The 23354-nt window shown below is 56.3% G+C and overlaps 6 protein-coding genes across 6 annotated transcripts; 4 read left to right on the forward strand and 2 right to left on the reverse strand.

The window, feature by feature from the left end:
• Positions 1 to 217: 217 nt before the first annotated feature.
• LTHEOB_11054 (rRNA-processing protein EFG1) lies at positions 218 to 1111 on the forward strand (the record flags this gene model as incomplete). The annotated part of the gene is made up of 2 exons (XM_035507768.1): positions 218 to 599; positions 657 to 1111. The coding sequence occupies 2 exons, from the start codon at positions 218 to 220 to the stop codon at positions 1109 to 1111; spliced, it is 837 nt and encodes a 278-aa protein (XP_035366807.1).
• A 1520-nt stretch (positions 1112 to 2631) lies between these two features.
• On the forward strand, positions 2632 to 3662 carry LTHEOB_11055 (Fumarylacetoacetate hydrolase; the record flags this gene model as incomplete). Its single annotated transcript, XM_035507769.1, has 3 exons — positions 2632 to 2826; positions 2934 to 3400; positions 3461 to 3662. 3 exons carry the CDS (start codon positions 2632 to 2634, stop codon positions 3660 to 3662), a joined length of 864 nt encoding a protein of 287 aa, XP_035366808.1.
• Positions 3663 to 5109: 1447 nt separating this feature from the next.
• On the reverse strand, positions 5110 to 6034 carry LTHEOB_11056 (uncharacterized protein; the record flags this gene model as incomplete). The annotated part of the gene is made up of 4 exons (XM_035507770.1): positions 5110 to 5397; positions 5451 to 5549; positions 5605 to 5937; positions 5993 to 6034. 4 exons carry the CDS (start codon positions 6032 to 6034, stop codon positions 5110 to 5112), a joined length of 762 nt encoding a protein of 253 aa, XP_035366809.1.
• Positions 6035 to 7480: 1446 nt separating this feature from the next.
• On the forward strand, positions 7481 to 14782 carry LTHEOB_11057 (Polyketide synthase; the record flags this gene model as incomplete). The annotated part of the gene is made up of 18 exons (XM_035507771.1): positions 7481 to 7781; positions 7864 to 8248; positions 8302 to 8480; positions 8530 to 8879; positions 8935 to 10418; positions 10473 to 10640; positions 10701 to 10959; positions 11011 to 11282; positions 11349 to 11453; positions 11520 to 11571; positions 11626 to 11670; positions 11734 to 12765; positions 12814 to 12863; positions 12918 to 12947; positions 13011 to 13109; positions 13152 to 13407; positions 13468 to 13788; positions 13868 to 14782. The coding sequence occupies 18 exons, from the start codon at positions 7481 to 7483 to the stop codon at positions 14780 to 14782; spliced, it is 6303 nt and encodes a 2100-aa protein (XP_035366810.1).
• A 1560-nt stretch (positions 14783 to 16342) lies between these two features.
• LTHEOB_11058 (Heavy metal translocating p-type ATPAse) lies at positions 16343 to 18292 on the forward strand (the record flags this gene model as incomplete). The annotated part of the gene is made up of 4 exons (XM_035507772.1): positions 16343 to 16742; positions 16890 to 17548; positions 17599 to 18181; positions 18243 to 18292. The coding sequence occupies 4 exons, from the start codon at positions 16343 to 16345 to the stop codon at positions 18290 to 18292; spliced, it is 1692 nt and encodes a 563-aa protein (XP_035366811.1).
• Positions 18293 to 23000: 4708 nt separating this feature from the next.
• Positions 23001 to 23354, reverse strand: LTHEOB_11059 (L-PSP endoribonuclease family protein Brt1; the record flags this gene model as incomplete). The annotated part of the gene is made up of 1 exon (XM_035507773.1): positions 23001 to 23354. The coding sequence occupies one exon, from the start codon at positions 23352 to 23354 to the stop codon at positions 23001 to 23003; it is 354 nt and encodes a 117-aa protein (XP_035366812.1).

Here is a 23354-nt window from a genome sequence, read left to right on the forward strand (position 1 = left end):
TGAAGTGAGGGCTGGGGCCAGAAATGGGAGGCTGGCCATGTCACGGGCGGAAGCGAGCTGCAGGCCGAGGCGGCATGGCTCCGACGTGGAGGGCTGGTGGTGCTGGAGGTGAGGTCAGAGCTTTGGGCGTCGACGCTGAGGAACGGGCCGAGGAAGTGCCGCAGGCCCTGCGTCAATCCAAAGAATTTCCGTCGCGACTCCAACACTACCGACAGTCATGCCCGGCCTGAAGCGCTCCCGCGCCCAAGTCGACGCTGCCGACGATTCCGCTCGCTCTTTCGCCGACCGCTCCAACAAAATGAACCAAGCCAAACGCAAGGCCGACGGCAACGCGCCGCACGCGAAAAAGCAGAAGACGGCCGGCGCCAAACACCCGCCGACCAAGAAATACCAGCCCAAGAAATTCTCGCTCAACCCGCTCAAGGCCCGCATCCGCGACCTGCGGCGCCAGCTGTCGCGCAATGGCGATGACATGCCCGCCAACGTGCGCGTCGACAAGGAGCGCGAGCTGCAGGCGTGCGAGCACGAGTTGTCCGTCGCCGAGGCGGAGCGCATCAAGCAAGACATGATCCCGCGCTACCACAAGGTCCGCTTCTTCGGTACGTCTCTCCATCATCTTGCTATTTCGCCATGTCATATGCTAACAAACCTGGAAGAACGTCAAAAAGCTACGCGCTTCCTCAAGAAGGCCGTCAAGCGTCTGAATGAGAACTCGGACCCCGAGAAGCACGCCGAACTCGAGCGCGAGAAGCACATCTGCGAAGTCGACCTCAACTACACCCTTTACTACCCGCTTATCCGCGCCTACGTCTCGCTCTACGCTACCTCCAAGAATAAGGATGACACAGATGGCGCCTCGGCGACAACCCGCATCGGAGGCGACAAGGAAATGTGGGAGCTGGTGGAGAAGAAGATGCAGGACAACGCGCTGGAGGCCCTGCGAAATGGGCTGGAATGGAGGGAAGGAGCACCCGAGACGGCATCTTCGGCAACGCCTGCTGCTGCTCCGGCGCAGAAGAAGTCTACGAAGGCTCCCACTGCGAAGCCCGCTACCAAAGCTGCTAAGGAAGAAGAATCTGGCGATGAGAGTGATGGTGGCTTCTTCGAATGAGGGGTCTCGAGTACACTGGGTTTGCGGCATAGCGTGGCGTTATGGTATGGGCTTGTCTGGCCTGGCGTTTGAAAGGACAAAAGCATTGGCTATGCAGAAAAAACAATGGTTTCGCTTGCTGTAGGATTGGGAGATGGGTGGTATGGCCGTGAATATACATAGGAATATTGTTTAGAAGGTAGATATGATGGTATATATCACAGGAAGAAGGTACGTGCCTGTCGAAGAAAATCTGGACTATGACTTGGCAGGTGCATACTAGCAACATGGCTCCTCATAACCATTGCACATCTTCTGTGTAGGAGCAAAATGGACTTGCACATTGATTCGAGTGTCGTCGAGCAAAAGAGCAAAAAGCAACCGTAGGATCGTCACGCCTTTCCACAGCCCGCAAGCCCTCACCCAACTCAGCGCAGGAACCGAAGTATGACACTAAGCTAGAATCGAACCCTTGAACTGCTTCAGACGTTCACCTAAACGGGCAACCCACAGATCACAGACGCCTCGGGTTTTCCACTTTTAAGGTCCTGGTGACAAGGTATAGTGCCGTAGCATGCCCCGTTGCGCTAACCATCTGTAACTGAAGCGCTCGCTTTCACGGTTTACATAACACAGGCTCGGATACTGCTTCCAATTGGGTGTATGCGTACGATTTGCTGCGTTTTGATGCTTTGAAATGTTCTCACGATTTCATTTTTCCGCCCGACGTGCTTGCGCAATGACAAGGACGATAATCATTGTAGTTTACTGCGTTATCGTCCTCGCAGTAATGTGGTATAAATTGCTCTTTACGAGTGAAGTTCGTCTGCGGTCAAATGCTCATGCGACAGCTTGCACAGAAAAGGTTAGCGTGCCCTAACGCGTTGTTTATCAACCTGTCATCCAATCCGTAGTCCCCGTTCAACCTTACCGACACCTTCAATTGGAATCCCCATTTGCTCAAAATGAGTTGCATGCGTGCTGTGCCGTCATCTTTAGGCGGATGGTCGAGTAAGTACTAGATGGCATAGTCATTCTGTTTGCAACGCATACCCCGCCCAAACGCTGAAGAGGATTTAAATTTCACTACTGATATTCAGACAGCGTCAAGAAGTCACCGGGCCATGGCATCGGCAGCATCAAGCCCTCGGCATCTCCGAATCGGACTTTTGGAAGCTTCAGTTCTTCGAAAGCCGCAACACAGCACCGTCTTCGACCGCCGGCGCTCAGTTCTAATTCCGACGCCGGATCGTCTCGGGGATAAGCTTGGCCGAGGCTTCTCGACTATAGGTGAGTGTGGCCAATTACGCGCGCCGCAGTCATCCCCACAGGCCGGCACTTATCCGATGATGTCAGCCGAACGCGACCCCGCCCCCGCGCCGAACGCGTCGACAGGGAGAGCTCCGCATACCTCGACGCCATCGCGCCGTGCGGAATCGGATTTAGCGCTCCTCAAAAGAAGCTCGACTCTTCCTCGTCCGGTCAGCATTGGCTCTTTTGCTGCACAGTATAGCACCAGATCCAGAGATACCCCTTCCGCAATGGCACCGCAGTGGACTCATCTCATCCGCTTCATCGCGAAGGAGGACGGCCAGATTCATCTTGGCCAGATCGACGCCGCGCAGTACCCTGATGTCGGCATTGCCGTGTTTGAGGGCAAGGAGGTCGCCGCGAAGGAGGTCACCGGCGGCTTGTTTGATGGCGTTGTGACGGAGCGCGTTCTGCACGTGGACAAGGTAGGCTCGCAGTCTTCCCCATCTGGAGAAAGAGCTTGGATATCAATTGAGCCTCCCCGGGCCCGGATAATCTGACACAAAGGACATCATGCTCACCACGTCACCAGCTCCTCTCGCCCGTCACCGTCGACCAGGTGCCGCTGATCCGCTGCCTGGGCCTGAACTACCGCGACCACGCCAAGGAGGCCAACATGCCGATTCCGAACGAGCCGATCCTGTTCATCAAGCCGCGCACGGCGCTCAACGGGCCCTTCCCGGCCAAGATCAACGTGCCCAAGGTGGCGCAGGACGGCACGTCCGACTACGAGGCCGAGCTGACCATCGTCATCGCCAAGGACGGCAAGGATATCCCGGAGGACAAGGCTCTCGACTACGTGCTCGGCTACACCTGCGGCAACGACGTCTCGGCCCGCGCCCAGCAGTTCAAGAACAGCCAGTGGTGCTTCTCCAAGGGCTTTGACGGCAGCGCCCCTGTCGGCCCTGTGCTTGTCAGCGGGAAGGCGATTGGCGATCCCCACCAGCTGGATATCAAGGCCATTCACAACAAGAACGTCGTGCAGGACTCGAACACGAAGTACGTAGAAGATCTGGGGAAACTATTGCTTGATTAGAATGCGTACTGACTGTGCCTTAGGGAGATGATTTTCAACATCGCGAAGACGGTGTCGTTCCTGTCGATCGGCACGACGCTGGAGAAGGGCACCCTGATCATGACCGGCACTGGTCCGGGCGTCGGCGCCATGCGGAATCCGAAGGTCGTGCTCCAGAACGGCGACGACATGCGGGTGCACATCCAGGGTATCGGGACATTGATTAACGAGGTGTACTATGAATAGGAGGAGAGGTGAAGAGACGCGTGAGGTTGGGGGAGTGGGACCTATAGACCCGACAGAAAAAGCAATAACAACCAACGTCTCAGGCTCGTCGGACCGGAATCCGAGAATTGCGGGATTATTAAGTGAGCCGAATGCCTGGTATTTTTTTTCTCGCTTTTATTCCGTCTGTCTGTGGGGCAAAGGCTTGGTGTGTGAGGAGAAGAAGGTTGACCCGAGAATTTCGGAAGACGTTAAGGGGACGGTGAGCAAGCACGAGCGGTGCGGACCGCAACAGACCCACAACTGTTCCGAGGATTCCCTTCTCTCGCCACCACGAGCTCAGCCTTGTCCCCGTGTATGCAATTCAGCAGCTGCAAGCACTCTTACAAACCTGTACTACAAACCCTTACTAAATTCCATTCAGGAAGCGTCGCATTAAAGCTCGTCAAACCGAGGAGCCGCCTGCTAACCTCGGGATGTAACCCCGGGGTAGATCAGATCTGACTAGCCCAGATGGAACCTGAGTATGACACAGGTCCGCTGATTGCATTTTTACTCATCATACAGCGGCATTTTCCAACGGTAAGGATGCCTCAATATTCTCGCGGTCTCCAGCTCTGTCACCGGGTACAGAGAAAACGTACTCGTCTTCTCGTGTTCGTGGAGTGGGGCAATAATTATTCAGTGCATCCAAATTAATCCACTCGCTTATCGGATCAGCTAAAGCACGTGTGTCGTACTGGCCGTTTTTGCTTTGTTTGAAAGAGCAGGGAGTGCTGGGCACGATCTGCCCTTCTGGAACATTGAAGGATCAGCTCTTCTTTTCTTTCCAGGGATACAAGGCTGCTGCTCATGCCGAGGTACGTCGAACCCTTTCGGTCCTCCTTTGGTGATATGATCCTGGGCGAAACGCTTCAAAAGCAAACATCCCTGGCCTCATATCGCCGATCGTTGTACTAAAACGGCCAGCCACAGAATAGTGGACCTCGGTATGCTGCGTCTGCTCGTAATGCGTATAGCAAGGACAGCTGATTATTGCAGCAGAAGCGAACAGGCGACCCACAGTTTTTCATCCTTCCTATTCTGGGTCCTTAACATCCTCAAACGCTGTGGGTACCACCCCGGATCAAGGTTCTCTCCACGCCGCACGCCACTGTTATCGCGCAATCTGTGCTCGGATAACAATCAATTGATCATGCCATGAGGAATCAACCCTTAGAACGCCGAGACACGCCAAGGTACAGTGGGTTGATCTCAATTTGGAACCCCGCACCGTGCAGATGAGCCCCCTGGGCCAAAAGGCTTGTTAATCACATCAGAATAAAGAATAAGGTATGCATGATTTCTTTCCCCGGAGCCATGTTGGCTACTCGTTACGGGGGTGTCTACAGAAATTCCCATCTAACAGTATTTCCGAAACAGAAAAAGTGAAAAGACCCAAACGCCATACCCTTGTAGACCCTCGCTTCTAGTTATCCACCTTTGCTGTCAATCTCATAATTGCCTCGCCAAGCTCTCGCAAGGTGGCAGCGTCCCTCGGCACCGTGTGGCCTTTGCCGTGGTCAAAGAGCTCAGCCGTATCTTCGTCGCAGAGATTGAACAATGCCATTGCTCCGTGAATGTACGGGTCGTAGCAGCCGACGATGTGGCAGGTCGGAATGTCAATGACATCGTCGCACTCATCGGCCAACAAGGCGTGCACTTCGCCGTTGTTTTCCAGCTTCAGCGGAGGCCAGCCAGCCAGGAATATAGCGGCCTGGAATAAGGTCAACGGTTTGAATGAAAGGCCATGGCAGTGGGGATTCCTACCTTGATACGGCGAGGGATTCCGTATTCCTCGAACCGCCGACGCTCCTCCAGCACAAGACTGGCCGCAGTCGTTGCTCCTTCGGAATAGCCGAGAATGCCCTTTGGTGATAATCGTCAGCTATCTGCTTTCGAGCTTCCTTTCCGGTCTACTTACTTCGATCTCCGGGTCCGCATCAATCACGTCAAACAGGTGGTTGAGGCATTTCCGCAAGTTCAAGCCGTTGCCGTTAGCTGGGCCCTGGTCGAAGAGGCGGCGCATGGTATCTTCGGCCGAGATGCCCTCAGGGAAATCGCGGATCTTGTCGAGGATGTCTTCAAAGCCCTCCATACCGTCGAATTCCACGAAGCGGTACAGTGGACCAGGACCAAAGTAGTCCTCGAAGCCTGGAGGCGGCTTCGCCGGGACTGTGCCTTGGGTCCATGTGAAATCGACCACGCCGGTCTTCTCGCATTCGGCAGCGAAGGGCCCGAGCTGGACTTTGAAATTCTGCGGGAGCAATCAGCAAAGGTACTGGAAGATACGCGGGTCCTCGAGTGCAGACCTGTGCGCTGCCATAGGCGCCGGGGAGACAGAGGAACTTCATGACGACTGTGGAAGGTGACAGAATGTCGATAGAGCTCGTCGACAGGACTGGACGGTGGCTCCGTTATCTACCCCGACCACGCGTAGGGAGACACCAGGTGTGTTTCGTTTTCCTTTTCAATACTTTCGAAGCACGCAACGGGCGCCTGAAAGATAGCGCGTCTGCGATATCAAAGGGAGCGATCTGCACCACCAAGATATTGGCGGCGATGGTTGCCACGTACGGGCCAGACCCCCCGCGGCAAGTCTTGTCGAAACAAGCAGGATCGCCTGACGGAAAAAGCGATAGCGCTGGGAGGGCCAAGCCTTAGCCACGCGGCCGACTTTAATAAATCTCTTTCACCGATTGTCTAGGCTGGGACGATGCTCGTCCGACCGTTTTGAGGCTCTCTCGTTTCCTGCGGCAAGGACGGGCCGAGAGGGACAGACCGAGAATCCGAGGCTTGACCAGCCGGTCGGGAATGATGTAACAAAACGCAAAGCATGCGGCGTCCGTGTCGCGCGAGTGCTTCACATCCGGAAACCTTGTCCGAAACCCCATCCGAGCGCCGCGTTTTAGTGTACCACTCAGACTGCGTAAATCATGCTGCTATCTGGTGCCATGACTCTCGGGCACGAGCCATGACTCTTGTGGGCTCCAGCTCATGGAACCACAACCCTGGGAAATGGTGCAATTAATGCTCCGGGGTCAAGGATTCGTTATCCGACGGCCCTCTTAAGCTAGCGAGACTCAACAGAGGAAAAAAATGGGGCCCCTGGGGAATGGGGGATGCCTGTGTGACAACAAAGGGGATCGTCGACCGAGAAGACTCCGGACCAACGGGAGCGGGGGGATCGGTCGTTGGTGCTGCGCCGAACAGAGCTTATCCACACCCCAGCCCGCCTAGCCAACTCCGCAACTCCGTTCTTTCCAATTTCGCCCTCTCTGGCCTGAAAATCATGCAGCCCTGCAGATATTCCTCAATAAGGTGTCTCACACGGAAGTATTCAGCCAGGTGGGCCCTGATCGTTTGACATTGAACTCAATCATTGATCTGCGCCATCACATGTGTGGTACGGCCACCTTCCTGTCTTGGAGAGTGCGCACTACCCTCCACCATGTCCTCAACCCGCCGTCTGTCCCAGGGCCGAAAAAGGAACATTACGTACGTTTCCAATGTAGCGCCTCGCGTAGCAGAGATTGGGTCCTTTGATGAGATTGGAAGCTCTGGGCTGTTCGGTTTCCGAGGCCGTTTACTACGGTTGCCACCGCAGACATAAAATGGACAGCCTGACAGCACCCACCCACCTGGTTCGAGACCAAGTCCCTCGGCAGCTACTCCTCTGCGTATATACCCCCGCCGGCACTGCACGTTACATGCTTCTCTGAGCTCTAAGCCTCCTTGTTTCTCACCATCGTCTCTCTTTTACCACATTAAGCTTTCGAAACAGACCCCAGGTCAGAGCCATGGCACAGCCGGCACCAAACCAGGGCGATGGCAGCCTCATGCCCGTCGCCATCGTGGGCATGTCTTGCCGTCTGCCCGGGGACGTGTCGACGCTGGAGGAGTTCTGGCGTCTGATGTCCAGAGCCCGCAGTGGATGGTCCGAGATACCAGCGGACCGCTTCAGCAAAGACGCCTACTGGCACCCCAACCCAGAGAAGAAGGGCTGCTTCAACAACGTCGGCGGCTACTTCCTCAACCAGGACCTAGCGTGCTTCGACGCCCCCTTCTTCAACATCACGGCGCAGGAGGCCCAGTCGTTAGGTAAGTCATCACGCGTCCCCGCCTTATCAGCACGCGATTCGTTTCATTAGCTGATCGCCGTTTTTCCTTGGCATGCCCACAGATCCCCAGCAGCGAATCTTGCTTGAGTGTGCCTACGAGGCGCTAGAGAACGCGGGCGTGCCGAAAGAGTCGGTGATCGGCTCCAACACGGGCGTCTTCGTGGGCGGCGCGGCGTCCGACTACCGTCTGGGCAACCTCCGAGATGCGGATCACACCCCCATGTTCGACATCACAGGCAACCATGAGTCGATCCTGTCCAACCGTATCTCGTACTACTTCGATCTGCGTGGCCCGAGCTGCACCGTCGATACGGCGTGCTCGTCGAGCTTGTACGCCCTGCACCATGCCGTGCAGAGCATTAGGGCCGGCGAGTCGGAGCAGGCGATCGTCGCTGCTTGCCACATCAATCTCGCCCCGGATGATTTTGTGAGCATGTCCATGTCTAGGTTGGTTTTGGTCATTTCGATAGTGTTGTGTGATAGCAGGCTGACTAGTACAGGCTTTTCTCCGAAGAGGGTAAAACCTATGCGTTCGATCACCGTGCTAAGTCTGGTTTCGCACGTGGTGAAGGCGCCGGGTGCTTAGTCCTGAAGCCGCTGGATCAGGCGATCCGTGACAATGACAGAGTGCGGGCGGTCATTGTCAACACTGGCGTGAACCAGGACGGCAGGACCGTCGGTAAGTGCTGTTAACTTCGAGAATTGTCCCAGTACTCACACTTCCGCAGGCTTGTCGAGTCCGAGCGGTGAGGCGCAAGAGCGTCTGATGCGCGAAGTCTACGCCAAGGCAAACATCAGCCCTGAAGACACTGGCTTCGTCGAGGCACATGGCACTGGCACAAAGGCTGGAGACCCCATCGAAGCCACAGCTATTCATCGTGTTTTCGGCAAGGGCCGGACGGCGCGACAGCCGCTGTACTTCGGTTCGGTGAAGACCAATGTCGGGCATCTCGAGAATGCTAGTGGTTTGGTCTCCGTTATCAAGGCAGCGATGATGCTGGAGAGGGGTTTCATCCTGCCGAACATCAACTTCGAGAAGCCCAATGAGGCAATACCCCTGGCCCAATGGAACATGAAGGTAAGAAACCACCATTTCGTTTCTTCCACGCATTGGCTTACACCAAACCCCCCAGGTCCCCACAAACCAACGCCCCTGGCCAACCGCCAAGCGCTACATCAGCATCAACAACTTCGGCTTCGGCGGCTCCAACGCCCACGCAGTCCTCACCAAGCCCCCACTGCCCCCCAAAACCGCCCTCGCAAAGGAAAGCGCCGACCCCATCCCCCGCCTCTTCGTCCTCTCCGCCAACGACGAAAAGGCCGCGCGCGCCTCCATGGACGCCCTCGGCGTCTTCCTCGAGCAGCACCCAGAAGTCTTCCAAAAGTCGCTGACGCGCAACATCGCCTACACGCTCTGCCAGCGGCGCTCGCACCTGGCCTGGCGCGTCGCCTGCGTCGCGTCCTCGTCCAACGAGCTCGCCATCGCGCTGAACAGCCCGGACGCTAAGCCGGGCCGCTGCGCACCTAGCACGCCGCCGAAGATCGCGTTCGTGTACACGGGCCAGGGCGCGCAGTGGCACGCCATGGGCCGCGAGCTGCTCGACGCGTTCCCCGTCTTCGCGGAATCGATGCGCAAGGCGGATGAGTGCTTGAAGGGCCTCGGCGCCGACTTCTCGCTCGTTGAGGAGTTGATGCTGGATAAGGACAGTTCGAGAGTTGGCCTCGCACACATCAGCCAGCCCATCTGCACCGCCGTCCAGCTCGCCCTGACTGACCTCCTCGCGTCGTGGGGCGTGCGGCCGGCTGCCGTGACGGGCCATTCGAGCGGCGAGATTGGCGCGGCGTACGCGGCCGGCCTGCTCGGGCTGGAGGACGCGATGGCGGTGGCGTATCACAGAGGCCAGGCCGTGATCCGGTTGAAGGAGAAGCATCCCGACCTGCGCGGCGCGATGCTGGCGGCCGGTATCGGCGCGGAGGAGGCAAGGCCGCTGCTTAAGACGTTGAAGAGTGCGGGCGGGGTGGTTGTGGCGTGCGAGAACTCGCCGAACTCGATCACCGCGTCGGGAGATGTGGAAGCGGTGGAGGAGCTGGCGGCGAAGATTGAGGAGATGCAGCAGTTTAACCGCAAGCTGAGGGTTGATGTGGCGTATCACTCGCCGCATATGGGGCTGGTAGCCGACGAGTACCGCGCGGCGATACAGGATGTCAAGCCGCTGCCGGAACAGCAGTCTGCTGTCTTCTACTCGTCGCTGCACGGGAAGAAGGTGGAGGGAGACGTCCTGGACGCGTCATACTGGGTCGACAACCTGACCAAGCCCGTCCTCTTCTCCACTTCCCTTCGCGAGCTCTGCATCAGCAGCACCCCCGACATCCTCGTCGAAGTCGGCCCGCACTCCGCGCTCGAGGGCCCCGTCAAGCAGATCCTCAAAGCCCTGGGCAAGCAAGCCAGCAAGACGAGCTACCTGCCCTCGCTCGTCCGCAACAAGAATGCCGTCACCACCTGCCTCGAGCTGGCGGGCAAGCTCTTCACGAAGGGCCACACTGCCCTCTCCTTCGAGCAGATCAACGCGCCCAAGGACGAAGTCAAGACTCCCGTCTTCCTCGCGGAGATGCCGCCGTACCCCTGGTCGCACGGGCAGAACACACGCTACTGGAGCGAGTCCCGCATCAGCAGGAACCACCGCATCAAGCGCTTCCCGCGCCACGACCTGCTGGGCCGCCTGGCGGATTACTCGAACAACGAGCTCGAGCCGACGTGGAAGAACGTCGTCTCCACCGACGACCTGCCCTGGCTGCGCGACCACCGAATGCAGGAACTGACCACCTTCCCCTTCGCCGGGTTCGTTTGCATGGCCGTCGAGGCCGCGGCGCAGCGGGCCGTCATGCGTGGTGCGAGCAGCAGTGTGGAGGATGTGGTGTCCGCCGACCACCGCTTCGTCCTGCGCGAGGTGCTCGTCACGCGCCCGCTGCTGCTCGAGGACGGCCACGAGTACGAGACGACGCTCACCCTCCGCCCCTACGCCGAGGGCACCCGCGCCTACGCCGACGCCTGGGACGAGTTCCGCATCTGCTCGTGGACCGAGGCGAAGGGGTGGACGGAGCACTGCCGCGGGCTCGTCGGCGTGCGGAAAGACTCCCCCTCCTCCTCCTCCAACCCCGTCTCCTCCGACCGCAGCAGCGTCCGCCGTCAAGCTACAAAACGGCTACAGGAGGCCAAAGAACTGTGCAACAGCACCACCACCCCCGCCATCGACCCCACCCTCTTCTACACCCACCTCTCCACCGCCGGCGCCTGCTACGGCCCGCTCTTCCGCAACGTGCTCGACCTGCGCGCCACGCCCACCACCGCCCTCGCCACCATCGCCGTGCCCGACACGGCCGCGTCCATGCCGCTCGGCTACGAAGCTGCCGGCTCGCTCGTCCACGCCGCCTTCCTCGACCAGGTGTTCCAGCTCGCGTTCCCGATGCTGGGTGCCGGGAGGTGCGCGGAAGAGGGCATGCGGGGCACGCTGTACATGCCGTCGGCGGTCAAGGAGATCAGCGTCAGGGCTGGCGGCGCCGTGCCGACGGGCGTGGGCGAGAGGATGAGGGTTGTGGCGGGGGGCAAGCCGGATCTCGTTAATCCGAGGCCGGTGGACTTTAGGGTGGAGGGGTGGAGGGAAGAGGGGGGCGAGGAGGATGGGGAGCCCGCGGTCGCCTTTGAGGGGCTGACGTTCAGCCCGATTAAGGGGGGTGCGGGTGCTGGTGGGGAGGAGGCGGAGCCGAGGGAGGTGTGCTTTAAGATGGTGTGGGAGCCGCTGGAGCAGAAGGCCGAGGCGCGTGAGGGCAATGGGGTCGTTAATGGTGGAGAGAAGCCTCACACCAATGGGGTGAATGGCGTCAATGGGCACTCAAACGGCACGAACCGCACGAACGGGCATCATCACGAGCAGTCAAATGGGACCAACGGCGTCAACGGCGTCAACGGCAAGACGGAGACCGACAAGGACACTTCCAGCGCGTCTGTCGTCATCGTCGCGGATGCTCTCGAATCGAACCCGCTCTCAGCTGCCCTCGCAGATGCCATCGCCATCCGCACCAACCAGACCGCGACGGTGTCGTCTCTGGCTGGAGCCGACGCTGCTGACAAGCTGTGCATCGTCCTGTCCGAGCTTGACAGCCCAGTGCTATCCACCGCCACCCCCGAGACGTTCGCCCAAGTCCAGAAGCTGCTGACCAAGTCAGCCGGCGTGCTCTGGGTGACCCGCGGCGCCTACATATCCGCCACCAACCCCGAATCCAACATGGCTGTCGGCCTCATCCGCTCCGTCCGCTCGGAAACCGCAGCGAAGGCCGCCACCCTAGACTTGGATCCCCACTCTACCTGCAGCACTACGGAACAGGTAGACCTGATCATGAAAGTCTTCAAGCGCGCCGTCATGCCCACGCCGCCGGGGGATGTCCCCAACGACGACCACGCCATCGACATGGAATACGCCGAACAATCCGGCGCCCTCGTCGTCCCCCGCATCGTCCCCGACGAGGCCACGAGCCTCTTCGTGCACCGCGAAGCCTCCTTTCAATCCAACACCCCCTACCTCCAGCCCTTCGCCCAACCCGGCCGGCGCCTCCGCCTCGCCATCGACACCCCCGGCGCCCTCGACTCTCTCTACTTCGACGACGCAGCCAACCCGCCCCTCGCCCCCGACGAAATCGAACTCCACATCCACGCCACAGGCATCAACTTCAAAGACATCGTCATCGCCATGGGGCAACTCCCCAACCCCTCCCCGACCGCCTCCCTCGGCATCGAGGCCGCCGGTGTCGTGTCGCGCGTGGGCTCCGCCGTCACCAGCCTCGCCGTCGGCGACCGCGTCGCCGCCATGCCCGACGGCGCGTACGGCACGCACACGCGCTGCAAAGCGTCCAGCGCGGCGCGCATCCCTGCGGACATGTCGTTCGAGCACGCGGCGTCGATACCGATCGTCTTCTGCACGGCGTACCACGCGCTGGTTGACCTGGCGCGGCTGCAGCGCGGGGAGCGCGTGCTGATCCACGCGGCGGCGGGCGGCGTCGGGCAGGCGTGCGTGCAGCTGGCGCGGATGCTGGGGGCGGAGGTGTACGCGACGGTGGGGAGTGTGGACAAGAAGGCGCTGTTGGTCGAGGCGTACGGCGTGCCGGCGGACCGCGTGTTTTACTCGCGCGACACGGCGTTCGGGGACGCGGTGAGGGAGGCGACGCCCGGTGGTGAGGGTGTTGATGTCGTCGTGAACAGTCTTGCGGGCGAGTTCCTGCGCGAGTCGTGGGCGTGTTTGGCGCCGTTTGGAAGGTTTGTGGAGATCGGGAAGAGGGATATTACGGCGAATACAAGGCTCGAGATGGCGAGGTTTGCGGATTGCGCGACGTTCGCGTCGTTGGATTTGACGAGGTTGGCGAACGATCGGCCGAAGGTTATGGCGAGGGTGTTGGAGGCGGTGATGAGGTTGTTTGAGTTTGGGGCGGTGAGGCCGGTGCAGCCGGTTAAGGTGGTGGGTGTGGGCGAGGTCGAGGCGGCGTTTAGGCTGTTGCAGAGCGGGAAGACGATGGGGAAGGTCGTGGTTGTGCCGAGGGCTGGGGAGAAGGTCATGGTGAGTGCTGCTCGTACACCTTTAGAAACAGGGCTGGAAGACTGACATTTTTCTCACTAGGCTACCCATCCTCGCAAACGGGATCTGTTCCGCCCCGATGCTTCGTACCTGATCGTTGGCGGTACCGGCGGTCTCGGCCGCAGCATGGCCAAGTGGATGGTACAGAAGGGCGCGCGCACCGTCGTCCTGCTCTCTCGCAGCGGCAAGACCGACGGCAAGGTCGGCCAACTGATTGAAGACATGAAGCAGTCTTTCGGCGCCAACATCGTCGTCCGCGCCTGCGACGTCGCCGACGAGCAGAGCGTAAGAGCCCTCGTCGACGACTGCACCACCAGCCTCCCGCCCATCCGCGGCGTCATCCACGCCGCCATGGTCCTACGAGTAAGCCACCCTTCTTCCCCCATCTTCCCTCCCTCCCCTCCTCCACATCACCTTCTAACCCGCCTGCCTCACCCCCTAGGACACCCTGTTCGAAAACATGGCCTTCCCGGACTTCCAAACCGTCATATCCTCCAAGGTCGCCGGCGCCTGGAACATCCACAACGCCCTGCTCCCCTCTTCAACTCCCCTCGACTTCTTCATCGCCCTCTCCTCCGTCGCCGCCATCGTCGGCAACCGCGGCCAGGCCGCCTACGCCGCCGCCAACGCCTTCCTCGACGCTTTCGTCCAGCACCGCCGCCAGCACCTCGGCCTGCCCGCCACCTCTGTCGACCTGACCGCCGTGTCCGACGTCGGCTACCTGGCCGACAGCGTTGACGCGGCGCGGCGCAACGAGGTGCTGACGAACATCGGTGGCGACACGCTTGTCGAGAGTGAGGTGTTGGCGCTGTTGGCGGCGGCGGTGGAGGGGGAGCAAGGCGTGCTGGAGGGTTGTGGTGGGCATTGTTTGACGGGGCTGAGGTTTCCCCGAGCGGAGGGAGGCGTGCAGCCCCAGTTACCGTTCTATGCTGACGACGCGAAGTTTAGTGTGCTGCGCGCGGCAGCGGTGGCGGACGCGTCTGCCGCGGCGGCGGAGGCTGCTGGGGGCGAAGGTGGCGCAGCGGTGAAGGTCTCGCTTGCGCAGGCGCTGGCCCGCGCGGCTAGCAAGGAGCTGGCGGTTGATTTGGTGTCCCGCGCGTTGCTGGAGAAACTGTCGGCGATTCTTACCGTGCCGCTGGAGGACATGGATGCCGATGCTGAGAGGAGCGTCACGACGTATGGGCTGGATTCGCTGAATGCGATTGAGTTGCGGAATTGGATTGCGAGGGAGGTGAGGGGAGTTAACTTGCAGGTGTTGGAGCTGTTGACGAGTGGGAGTGTGAGGGCGTTGGCTGGGGTGGTGGTGAAGAGGGCTGGATTAGAGTTCAAGGAGGAAGGGGAACAGGCTGAGGCGTGATGGGATCGATTTGGGAAATTTGTCTAGATGGAATGAGATCGGAGGAGTTTTTGGTTTCTGGTTGGTCTCATTGGTTGGGAGTTCATTCTTCGGTTAGATTAGTGGACGTTCGTTTTTCAGCTCTAGATCCCAATCGTCTTCATCCTCCTTACAGTATTGATGTTTCCATTCATACATGGTGAACGTGTGTCGCGTGCACTCAACTTCTTCCCGTAATTTTCCCTTTTGGCATGTGCTCGATGTCGCGATAGAGAAGGAAGAGCTAGGCTGGTAGTGGAATTTAGTTGGCACTACCTCTTAGTACCGAAGACCCTGCTCTCGTATTCGGGGTTCGGGCCGTAAACGGGCATTACCCGCTGTCTTGTTCGTTCGTTCTCCTTTCTCTTGACTTGACAAGCTGAAGTTACAACAAGGATTTGCTGGTATGTACGTCTGGGCCAGAATCGAATGGCCTACTCCTAAATAAAATGAGGTCTTCTGTAGCGCTCCTTCTGCATCTGCAGCAGCTGTAATTACTTTGACGTAAATTCAATGGTCTTCTTATCGGTTGGGCGACTCCTGCCCACCAGCTTCATCAGGCCGCGTCGATCTGCTAAGCACTAGGAGAATAAAAGGAGCGGGAATCGAGGCAAGGGAGTGCCGCGTTACGCTGCTAAATACTGGCGTAGATCCTTCCGGCGACGACAGCAGCCACATGTGGGGGGCGTCGGGTGCGTCTGTAGTGTGCGGGGTTCGGTAATCGGCTACGAATACTTGATTATACATAACGCGTACTTTGAGGCGATCGCCGAGAGCTGCCGGAACCATCGTCCTCTGGTCTGAGACGGCGTCATCACTAGCGAGCAGTCAGGGACGGCAGACGGATCCCTTCGGAGCCGGCCCGGCCTACCGCGAGGGACGGATATCTTAGGCTGCCTGTCAACCACTATTGCGTGGCGAGTAGGATGAGGGTTGAAGTGGACTCTCCCGCCTTCTACGCTTCTTCTTCGCCCACCCCTCATCGTTCCATATCTCGCTTGCTTGCGGCTCTCCGATCGCTGACTCTTTAACGCATAATATTGGACAATTAACACACCACGTGCCGCGTCTCCCTGCGACGGGTCCAGCCCAACCCAAACCTATTCGCTGCGCAACAGGTCCATAGACGTCGACGGACTTACTTCCGCCCCTTAGCGTCCCGCGCTATCGCTTCCCCCCTTCTTTTCGCCTGTTTCATCCCTACCGCTCTTTATTTTATCGCGACGCCATCCTCAGCCGCGCCGTGCCGCGTCTCTGCAATAATATTCCACGGACCAAAAAAGAACAACAGAAGAACCCAAAACGACACGCCCCGCATAACGCCTCCCGAAACTCAAAAACCCCTCAACCTTATACCAACACCCCCCATCATCTTTTTCCTTCCATCTGCAAAAGAATTCTCCGACAACACCGTTTTTCCCTTGTTATTGCTCTCTCGGCTCCTCGGCGATCCTTGCGTGGATCTACGTCGGCTCTTCTTGGATACCTACCCCCTTCCCCCCGGAGCTGTGCCCGCGCAGGATACGAACCGCACGTAACACCATGCCGTCCAAACGCGGCGGCTCTATCGCCACCACAACCACCTCCACCAACGCCAACGCCACTGCTGACGTCGACGACGCCGCCATCCGCAAGCGCAAGCAGAACCGCCTCTCGCAGCAATGCCTGCGAGAAAAGCGTTCCGCCGGCGTCGCCAACCAGTCTTTCTTTGAGCGACTGGGCGCCGACATCCGGCGATTGCGAGAGGTGTGCGAGCAGCAGGGAGGAGGGGGACTGGGTGGAGGTGGCGGTGGCGGGGCTGGGGATGGCGGGGTTGACGTGGTGGCGGAGCTGGTGCGGATTAATGAGGGGCTGATTGAGGAGAATCGGTGTCTACGAGAGGCAGTGCTGCGGATGCGGAAGAAGCTGTTGAGCATGAGTGGGCAGGCGAGTGCGGCGGCTGGTGAGTTCTACGTTGTTTCTCCTGTCCTCTTTTTTTTTTCCCTCTCCTACGAGATTTGGGGGGCATGGAGCGGGAAACGGCACAAGACGGCAGGTGTGGGGCCATGCAGGGGGAAAGGAACTGACGTGCATAACACAGAGGACCCAGTGTTCCAGAAAATCCTGGGGAAGGAGTCCGATGCGCCTGAAACGACGGGCGGCGGCGCTACGTCAAACAAGCGGCGGAAGACCTCGTCGAGCACCGGATCGGGGTCGGCGTCGGGTAGGGCTGTCGGATATGCATCATCGGATGCGGATGAGCCGGATCGCAGCGAGCGGGCAGCGCTCGATGAAGGGGAGATCCTGGCAAACTTTCCGCTCGAACCGTCTGGATCCTTCAACCCCCTGGTAGCGGCAACGTCTGCGCCCCAGGCCAGCGCTATGCAAGCCTTCCATCAACAACAACATCGGCCGGGGGATCCGCTATGCATGGAGTTTCCGCCAACTACCAGACCGCTGCCGGGCCAGGACTTCCATACCGCGCCGAACTTCTCGTTTACGAGTGTTCCGCAGATATCGTTGACGAATACGGCTATATTGGACGCTTGGATGAGTCGCTCGTACGCTAATCTCTTAACCCAGAAGATCGAGAACGTATGTGTGCAGTACGTCCTCAAATCGAGAGCTTGCAAGCTGGACATGGGAGGTGGTCTTGGACCTCTCTACCAGCAGTTTGATGAGAGAGCAATAGTCGATCGGCTGGCAGATATTGCAGTCCACATGATATTTGACGACACTGGACTAGGAAGATTCATCAACGTCCTTGAGGTTTGTTTCACGATGCTCGTTACCGATAGACGTAGCTAATCGTTACGCAGGGTGCAAGGGAATTCCTCCGATCAGCTGTGGCATGCCACATCATGTTGGGCTCCGCAAAACCGCACGACATAGTCGACGAAAACGTCACCGACACTCCCGCCTTGACCACCAGCGCAAAACCCGCCATCGTCGACCTCATCGCATGGCCGTCCCTCCGCGACCAGATGATGTTCCACAGCAGCTTCTACGACCTCGACGAAATGATCGAGGATGTCGTCAACTACTGCGTCGCCGACATCCCCGAGCAGAACCTCGCGTTGCAGATGTACAGTACACCGCCAATCACCTACCCGCACGTCACAAGCCCCCAGGACTACGAAGCCGTCAAGCCGTTTAGGTTCTCGGAACGCGAGTTCACGCACAAGATGGTGCAGATCAGCAACCGCGATCTGTTCGACATCATCGCCCAGCGGATGGAGGAGCCGCCGTGCACGGCCGCTAGCATTCACGCGCATTCGGACATGTTGCGAACGTCGGAGAGCGAGTGCTTGCCGGCGAAGACGGAAATGGCGAGAACCTTTAAGGGGTACAGACTAAGCGACGCCTTCTTCAAGAAGTATCCGTTCTTGCAGTGCTCGTCACGTAAGTCTACAACCATGAAACGTGTGTATGTGTGATCATGAGGGGACTAATGAGCAGAAAGTGGCATCTCCGTATCCCTTCTACCCCTCCTCGAAAATCCAGGGCTACTGAATGATCCACCTGCCATGACGACAATGACGACAACGAGTGTACGGACTGTAAATACTACACTAATAGCCCCAGGTTCTGTGGTAGCCTTCGGGTCTCAACGCCTTTGAACACAAGAGGCCCCCAGTTTGCCTTCAGAAGCCGCGTAGATTCCTCCCACATCTCACCTCCTCGCCTACGAGCTCTCCTCCAAGACTAAGCGCAGTCTCCCGATGCGCCAGATACATAAACAATATTACGTCCGCTTAGACGCATCTCAAGAATTTTCTATGAGGAGGGAGTTTCTGGTGTGGCTTTTTGCAACGTGGTGTGGCAAAATAGCATAGCCCTCTACGAATTCATACGAGGACGTCGCAAGAGAGGGGAAGAGGGAAAGGCCGATACCATTATTGGCTTTGGGAGGGAGCGGGGAGCAAAAGGCCATGAGATGAGGCAGAGAAAGCAGCTATACCCTGTCTGCTCAATTCCAATGACCTCAGCCGTCCGGTGGTTGACAGGACGCTGAAAGTCACCTAACGATCTTTAGCCCTCCTATCCGAGTGGCTAAAAATGATTTGTGAGAAAGTGTATTCTCGTAAAATAGACGCAAATTAATACTGCCGGAGATATTGACTCTCCAGATGGCTCCATCTAAAATTTTCCTTTTCTAAAGTTATGGATTCGCAGCCCGTCTTACCCGAAATATGTATACAAACGTCCCGTCAGAAGTTCTCATCTCAACGAATTTCCTAGACTCTCCAGACTCAACCCCGCGCGACCTTGCGAATGAAGATAAGAGGCACCTAAAGTCAAAAAACCTGTTTAAGAAAAGTTACTGAAACGTTTAAGGTAAAGCGCAGGTATGTACTGAGTCCTACCAAATGCCAAGGCTCTAAGCACAGGCCAATAGCGGTGCAGTGAGCTCGCCCGCTGATCTAAACATAGCGTAGGCTGTGCACGAGGTACTCGCGTAGAAGTTGCAGGCTACCAAAGCAGACTTGATCATCTTAGCTAAAGACAGCAGCAACTCGCTCTGGCTGCTTTCATTAGAGTTAGATATTTCTCTCTTGGGGCAATTGCCAAACCCAACTCTTTTTTTATGAAAAATCCCAAACCCGAACATCGCCGGCTAAACCCAACAATCGTCGGCCAAACCCAACTTCTTCACCAAAATCTACCATCTTTTAACCGCAGTAGAACTTTTAAAAAAAAAATAGAATCTAGGTGCTTTCTTACTACTATAGCAATAGCTAAGCCTATAGATATCTATTATAATATTTTATATGTAAAAGAGAAGGTTAACCTGTACGGTCTAAGAGTTGGGTTTGGCCAGCGGTAGTTCGTTTTGGGGTTTTCTACAAGAAAAGAGTTGGGTTTAGTAATTCACCCTTTCTCTTTTTTCTCGGCATGGGATTAAGTCTTACGCACACGTTTCTTCGCTTCCTCTTCGGAAACCGAGGAAGACCAACGTAGGTGTTACCACATCTCTACCTGGAGTTGACCTGCAAATGCCAATGCCTCATTACTCCGGTCCTTGTGTTGGTGTTGGCTTACAATCTCCGTGGACTAGACCGTTTTCGTACTCGGCAATTGGGGCTGAAGAACAAAGAAGGCAGACAACGTGGGGAATGTGGGGGCCTAACCGTTTTGGTGAGAACGCCATTTCTCATTGCGGAGTATCGCAGGGGGCTTGGGGCAGATACTGCTGCAAGGCTTTCCAAGGTACCTTCTCAGTCGCATGCCGGCGACCATCATCCTTTGGAACACCCCCAGGAACTTAGGCGTGGCACTGTTGAGTTGGGGTCTAAAAGGAACCGTTAGAATCCAATAGGTTGATGGAATCCAAAAAGGATCGTCTCTCAGCTACAGGTGATGTAATTGATGGTGCCGCTGACCCGTCTTGTTATTCGAAACCCTTACACGCCCCAGGAAGCGTAGTTGGGTGTCTTAGTATGTTACGTCAATAGAAAGAGACAAGACCTAGTTATACGAGACAGAATATTTATAAAGCTCACTGCTCCTGCGACTTTAACTTCTCAACATCAAGCCTCTACATCTTCCACTACACAGTCTCAACGTCTTCACCAAACAACCATGAAGTTCTCTTACATCGGCCTCATATCTGCAGCCCTCGCCTGGCCTGCTGCCGCCGCCGCCGTTGCGGGCGATGCTGACACGACCTCTGCTGTAAGTCGAGCTATCACAAGGCTACAGGCGTGTCACTAAGCAGAGCTTCCAGCAACACCAGCCCGATCTGAGCGCTCGCGCCACGATTAAATGTCCCAAAGTCCAAAGCAGCATCGTCGATTCATGCAAGCGGTGGTGTAGTTGCACTGGAGGAAAGATCTATTGCACGGGAGATGATGTGACTGCTGATGACTGCAAGACGGCCAAGTGCAAGTGTTAGTGGATGGAAAGAGAGGGAAGCGAGATTCTACGGCAACACTTGTTTCTACTTCCTGTTTTGCGGTTTTTGTTGGTGTCTGCTCATGATGATTCCATGACGCTCGTTTCTATTTCTACTTGCTAGCTACCTTACACTATCAGTGGGTAAATTGATACAATTACCTAAACTTTATCTTCTGGGTATTAACTTTATCTATCTTCGCGATGTTTTTATCTTTCCAAAGAATAGGAACTCTTATTAAAATTAGTATAGCTTCTTTTGCTAGAATATGTAGATACATTTTAACGAATACAATTGATACATAATCACTTTACTTAATGCTCTTAATAGTAAGAATTTTTAAAGAGTAGAGACGAAGCGATACGATGCGTTAAAGTACTAAGACTATATAGGAAGAACGGAAATATGTCTAGCATTTTTAATTCCCAATACTAGGATGGCTACCATGTAACATTCGGTTTTTCTACGTGAACAGCCCGAAGGAAGTCTACGAAAGGTATTCTAATGGTAAAAAACCCATTCACATATTCCCAACCCTTCACACAGCTTCTACTGCCATAGACTCTCCACTTTCACTTCGCGCTCTTCCTGCAGATGTCGAGAGCCATATCTGAAGTAAACGGCCTAAGAAAACGCCATAAAAGCGATTGTACATCGTATATAGGCCTACTACGACAGCCAAGCCAACCAAAATTATCGTAAGCAAGGCCTTGAGCCCAATGCTAATACTAGCCTTAGTCCAGACCAAGGCCAGAACGGATGCAAAAATTACTGAAACGAAAAGTAACATGAGACTCAACCGAGAGACTTGTCCAATTTCCTGTAAACGTGTTGGTGAGAGCTGTTTGAAGCTCAACCAGGCGACTTGTCCCTTTTCCACTAAATGTGCTGGTGAGAACTGTTTGAAGGCCCACCCGATGAATACGTGCGCCGGCACATCCTTGCTGTCCAGCGCATAATCAACCCTAATCCTGCGGAACAATTCCCGTTTGCGATCGATGATGACACGGCTTCGGACGGCCAGTCTCACGCCGTATGATAAGCAAAGGAATAGGAAGCAGACTCCAACGAACCCAGCCAGAGTGGGCATACTCTCTTGCAATTCCCTTACTTGCATGCTGAACAAGCTCACTGAGAATGTGAGCGGTATGAATATGAAGGCAAGCTCCGTGAGCTTGGCAACGCCTTCGGCTTCCGCAATGCCTCGCTTGCTTTCCAGTATGGAGAGTTCTGCTCTGAGTGCCTTGTGAGCCTTCTCAACACGCGTAATGAGATCATCGATTTGTCTTGCCAGATCATCGACCTTATTTCTCACGTATGGTGGGACGTTATCTGAGAAACACCAACCCACAAACTCGTGCATTGAATCTTTCATGAGTGGAAGATCAGCTTGGTAACTGCGAATAAGCGATTGCCAGGACGCTAAACGCTCTTGTTCCTGCGAGTCATCCATGGATCCAAGAGAAATCTCGCTCAGCGCAGCTGTGAGCAAGGATAGTGTTGTGCTGGTGTCGCGGCTGACTATCTCCAAAATGGCAACGAACAAGTGATTTGCGCTTTCTGAGAGGCCGTGACGTGTGTACTCTGTCATCCAAGCCTCCAAATCATGCAACATTGACGTGGTGGTCTCGAAGAATGCTGTGCTTTGGTTGATATTTGTTTCGTGGATGAGTTCATCAACTGATAATACCGGCGGAGGAGATCTTGGGTGGACATGAATCGGAAACTTGCGCTCCTCCACGGTCTGAAAGTTGCTTGATAAGCCTGTTTGGGTTTTGGTTTGCTTGGTGTAATTTATGTACGGTAGAGGGTCGACAAAAGCGATGGCTGCTTTCAATGAGAGATATATCAACAGACTGGACGATATGACTCACCTATTTTCTGACCCTGCTGTTCTTCGGTATAGAGCGTCACCCGTTCCTTGATCGTTGCCAAGGTCCTCTTGTTCTCCTCTTCCTGGGGATCTATTACCACAGAAGAAAGTGGTATTTCTTGGCGGGAAATATTACTGCACCGCGTGAGCCTATGCGTCAGTCTTGCGCGCCTTGGCGCATGGTTTTCGGATCTCATAATTTTCGTCTCTTCCCACTCAGCTCGACGGGAGCTCTCGAACGCTAGACGCACATGTGCAGGCGTTTTGAGCAGATCAGCCTTGTAGACAGGACGGTACCATTTGATTGATACGTATTTCTTCTTGGGGTTTCGGAAGCTCCATGTGGAAGGGTCTGGATCCTTGTAAGTTGAGATGCCGTATCCGGACCTGTTCAAATGTTCGGCAAATACTTCAGGTCCAATACCAAAGGCAGCATAGATACCTTTGATGAGTTAAGGGCTCAGATCTTCTACCAGAACAAGGCGTTCGGTTCCGATTGTCAAAGGCTTCCTCGAGAGGCAGTCTCGCACGTTATCCCAGGTAGACTGGCTCCCAACTCTGACCTCATCAATTTCTTTGAAAGTTGATATGGTTTCCGATATCTGGTACATCTTGACGAGAGCCGATGCCGCGGCTTCCATATCGGTTTCTGGAAAAAGGACTCCCAAGTGTGGCAGCCACTTTGATATTTGGCCGATGTGGGCTTGAAGAGACCCAGCTTCCCGCCTGTGGCTTCCGTTCCAGAGATCCTTGACTTTTAATTTGTAGTCATCCTGGGATTCGCTACCTATCGAGTCCTGAGGCAT

The sequence above is a fragment of the Lasiodiplodia theobromae genome (assembly GCF_012971845.1).
Source record: "Lasiodiplodia theobromae strain AM2As chromosome Unknown scaffold_44, whole genome shotgun sequence".
NCBI classification, from domain to species: Eukaryota; Fungi; Ascomycota; class Dothideomycetes; order Botryosphaeriales; family Botryosphaeriaceae; genus Lasiodiplodia; species Lasiodiplodia theobromae.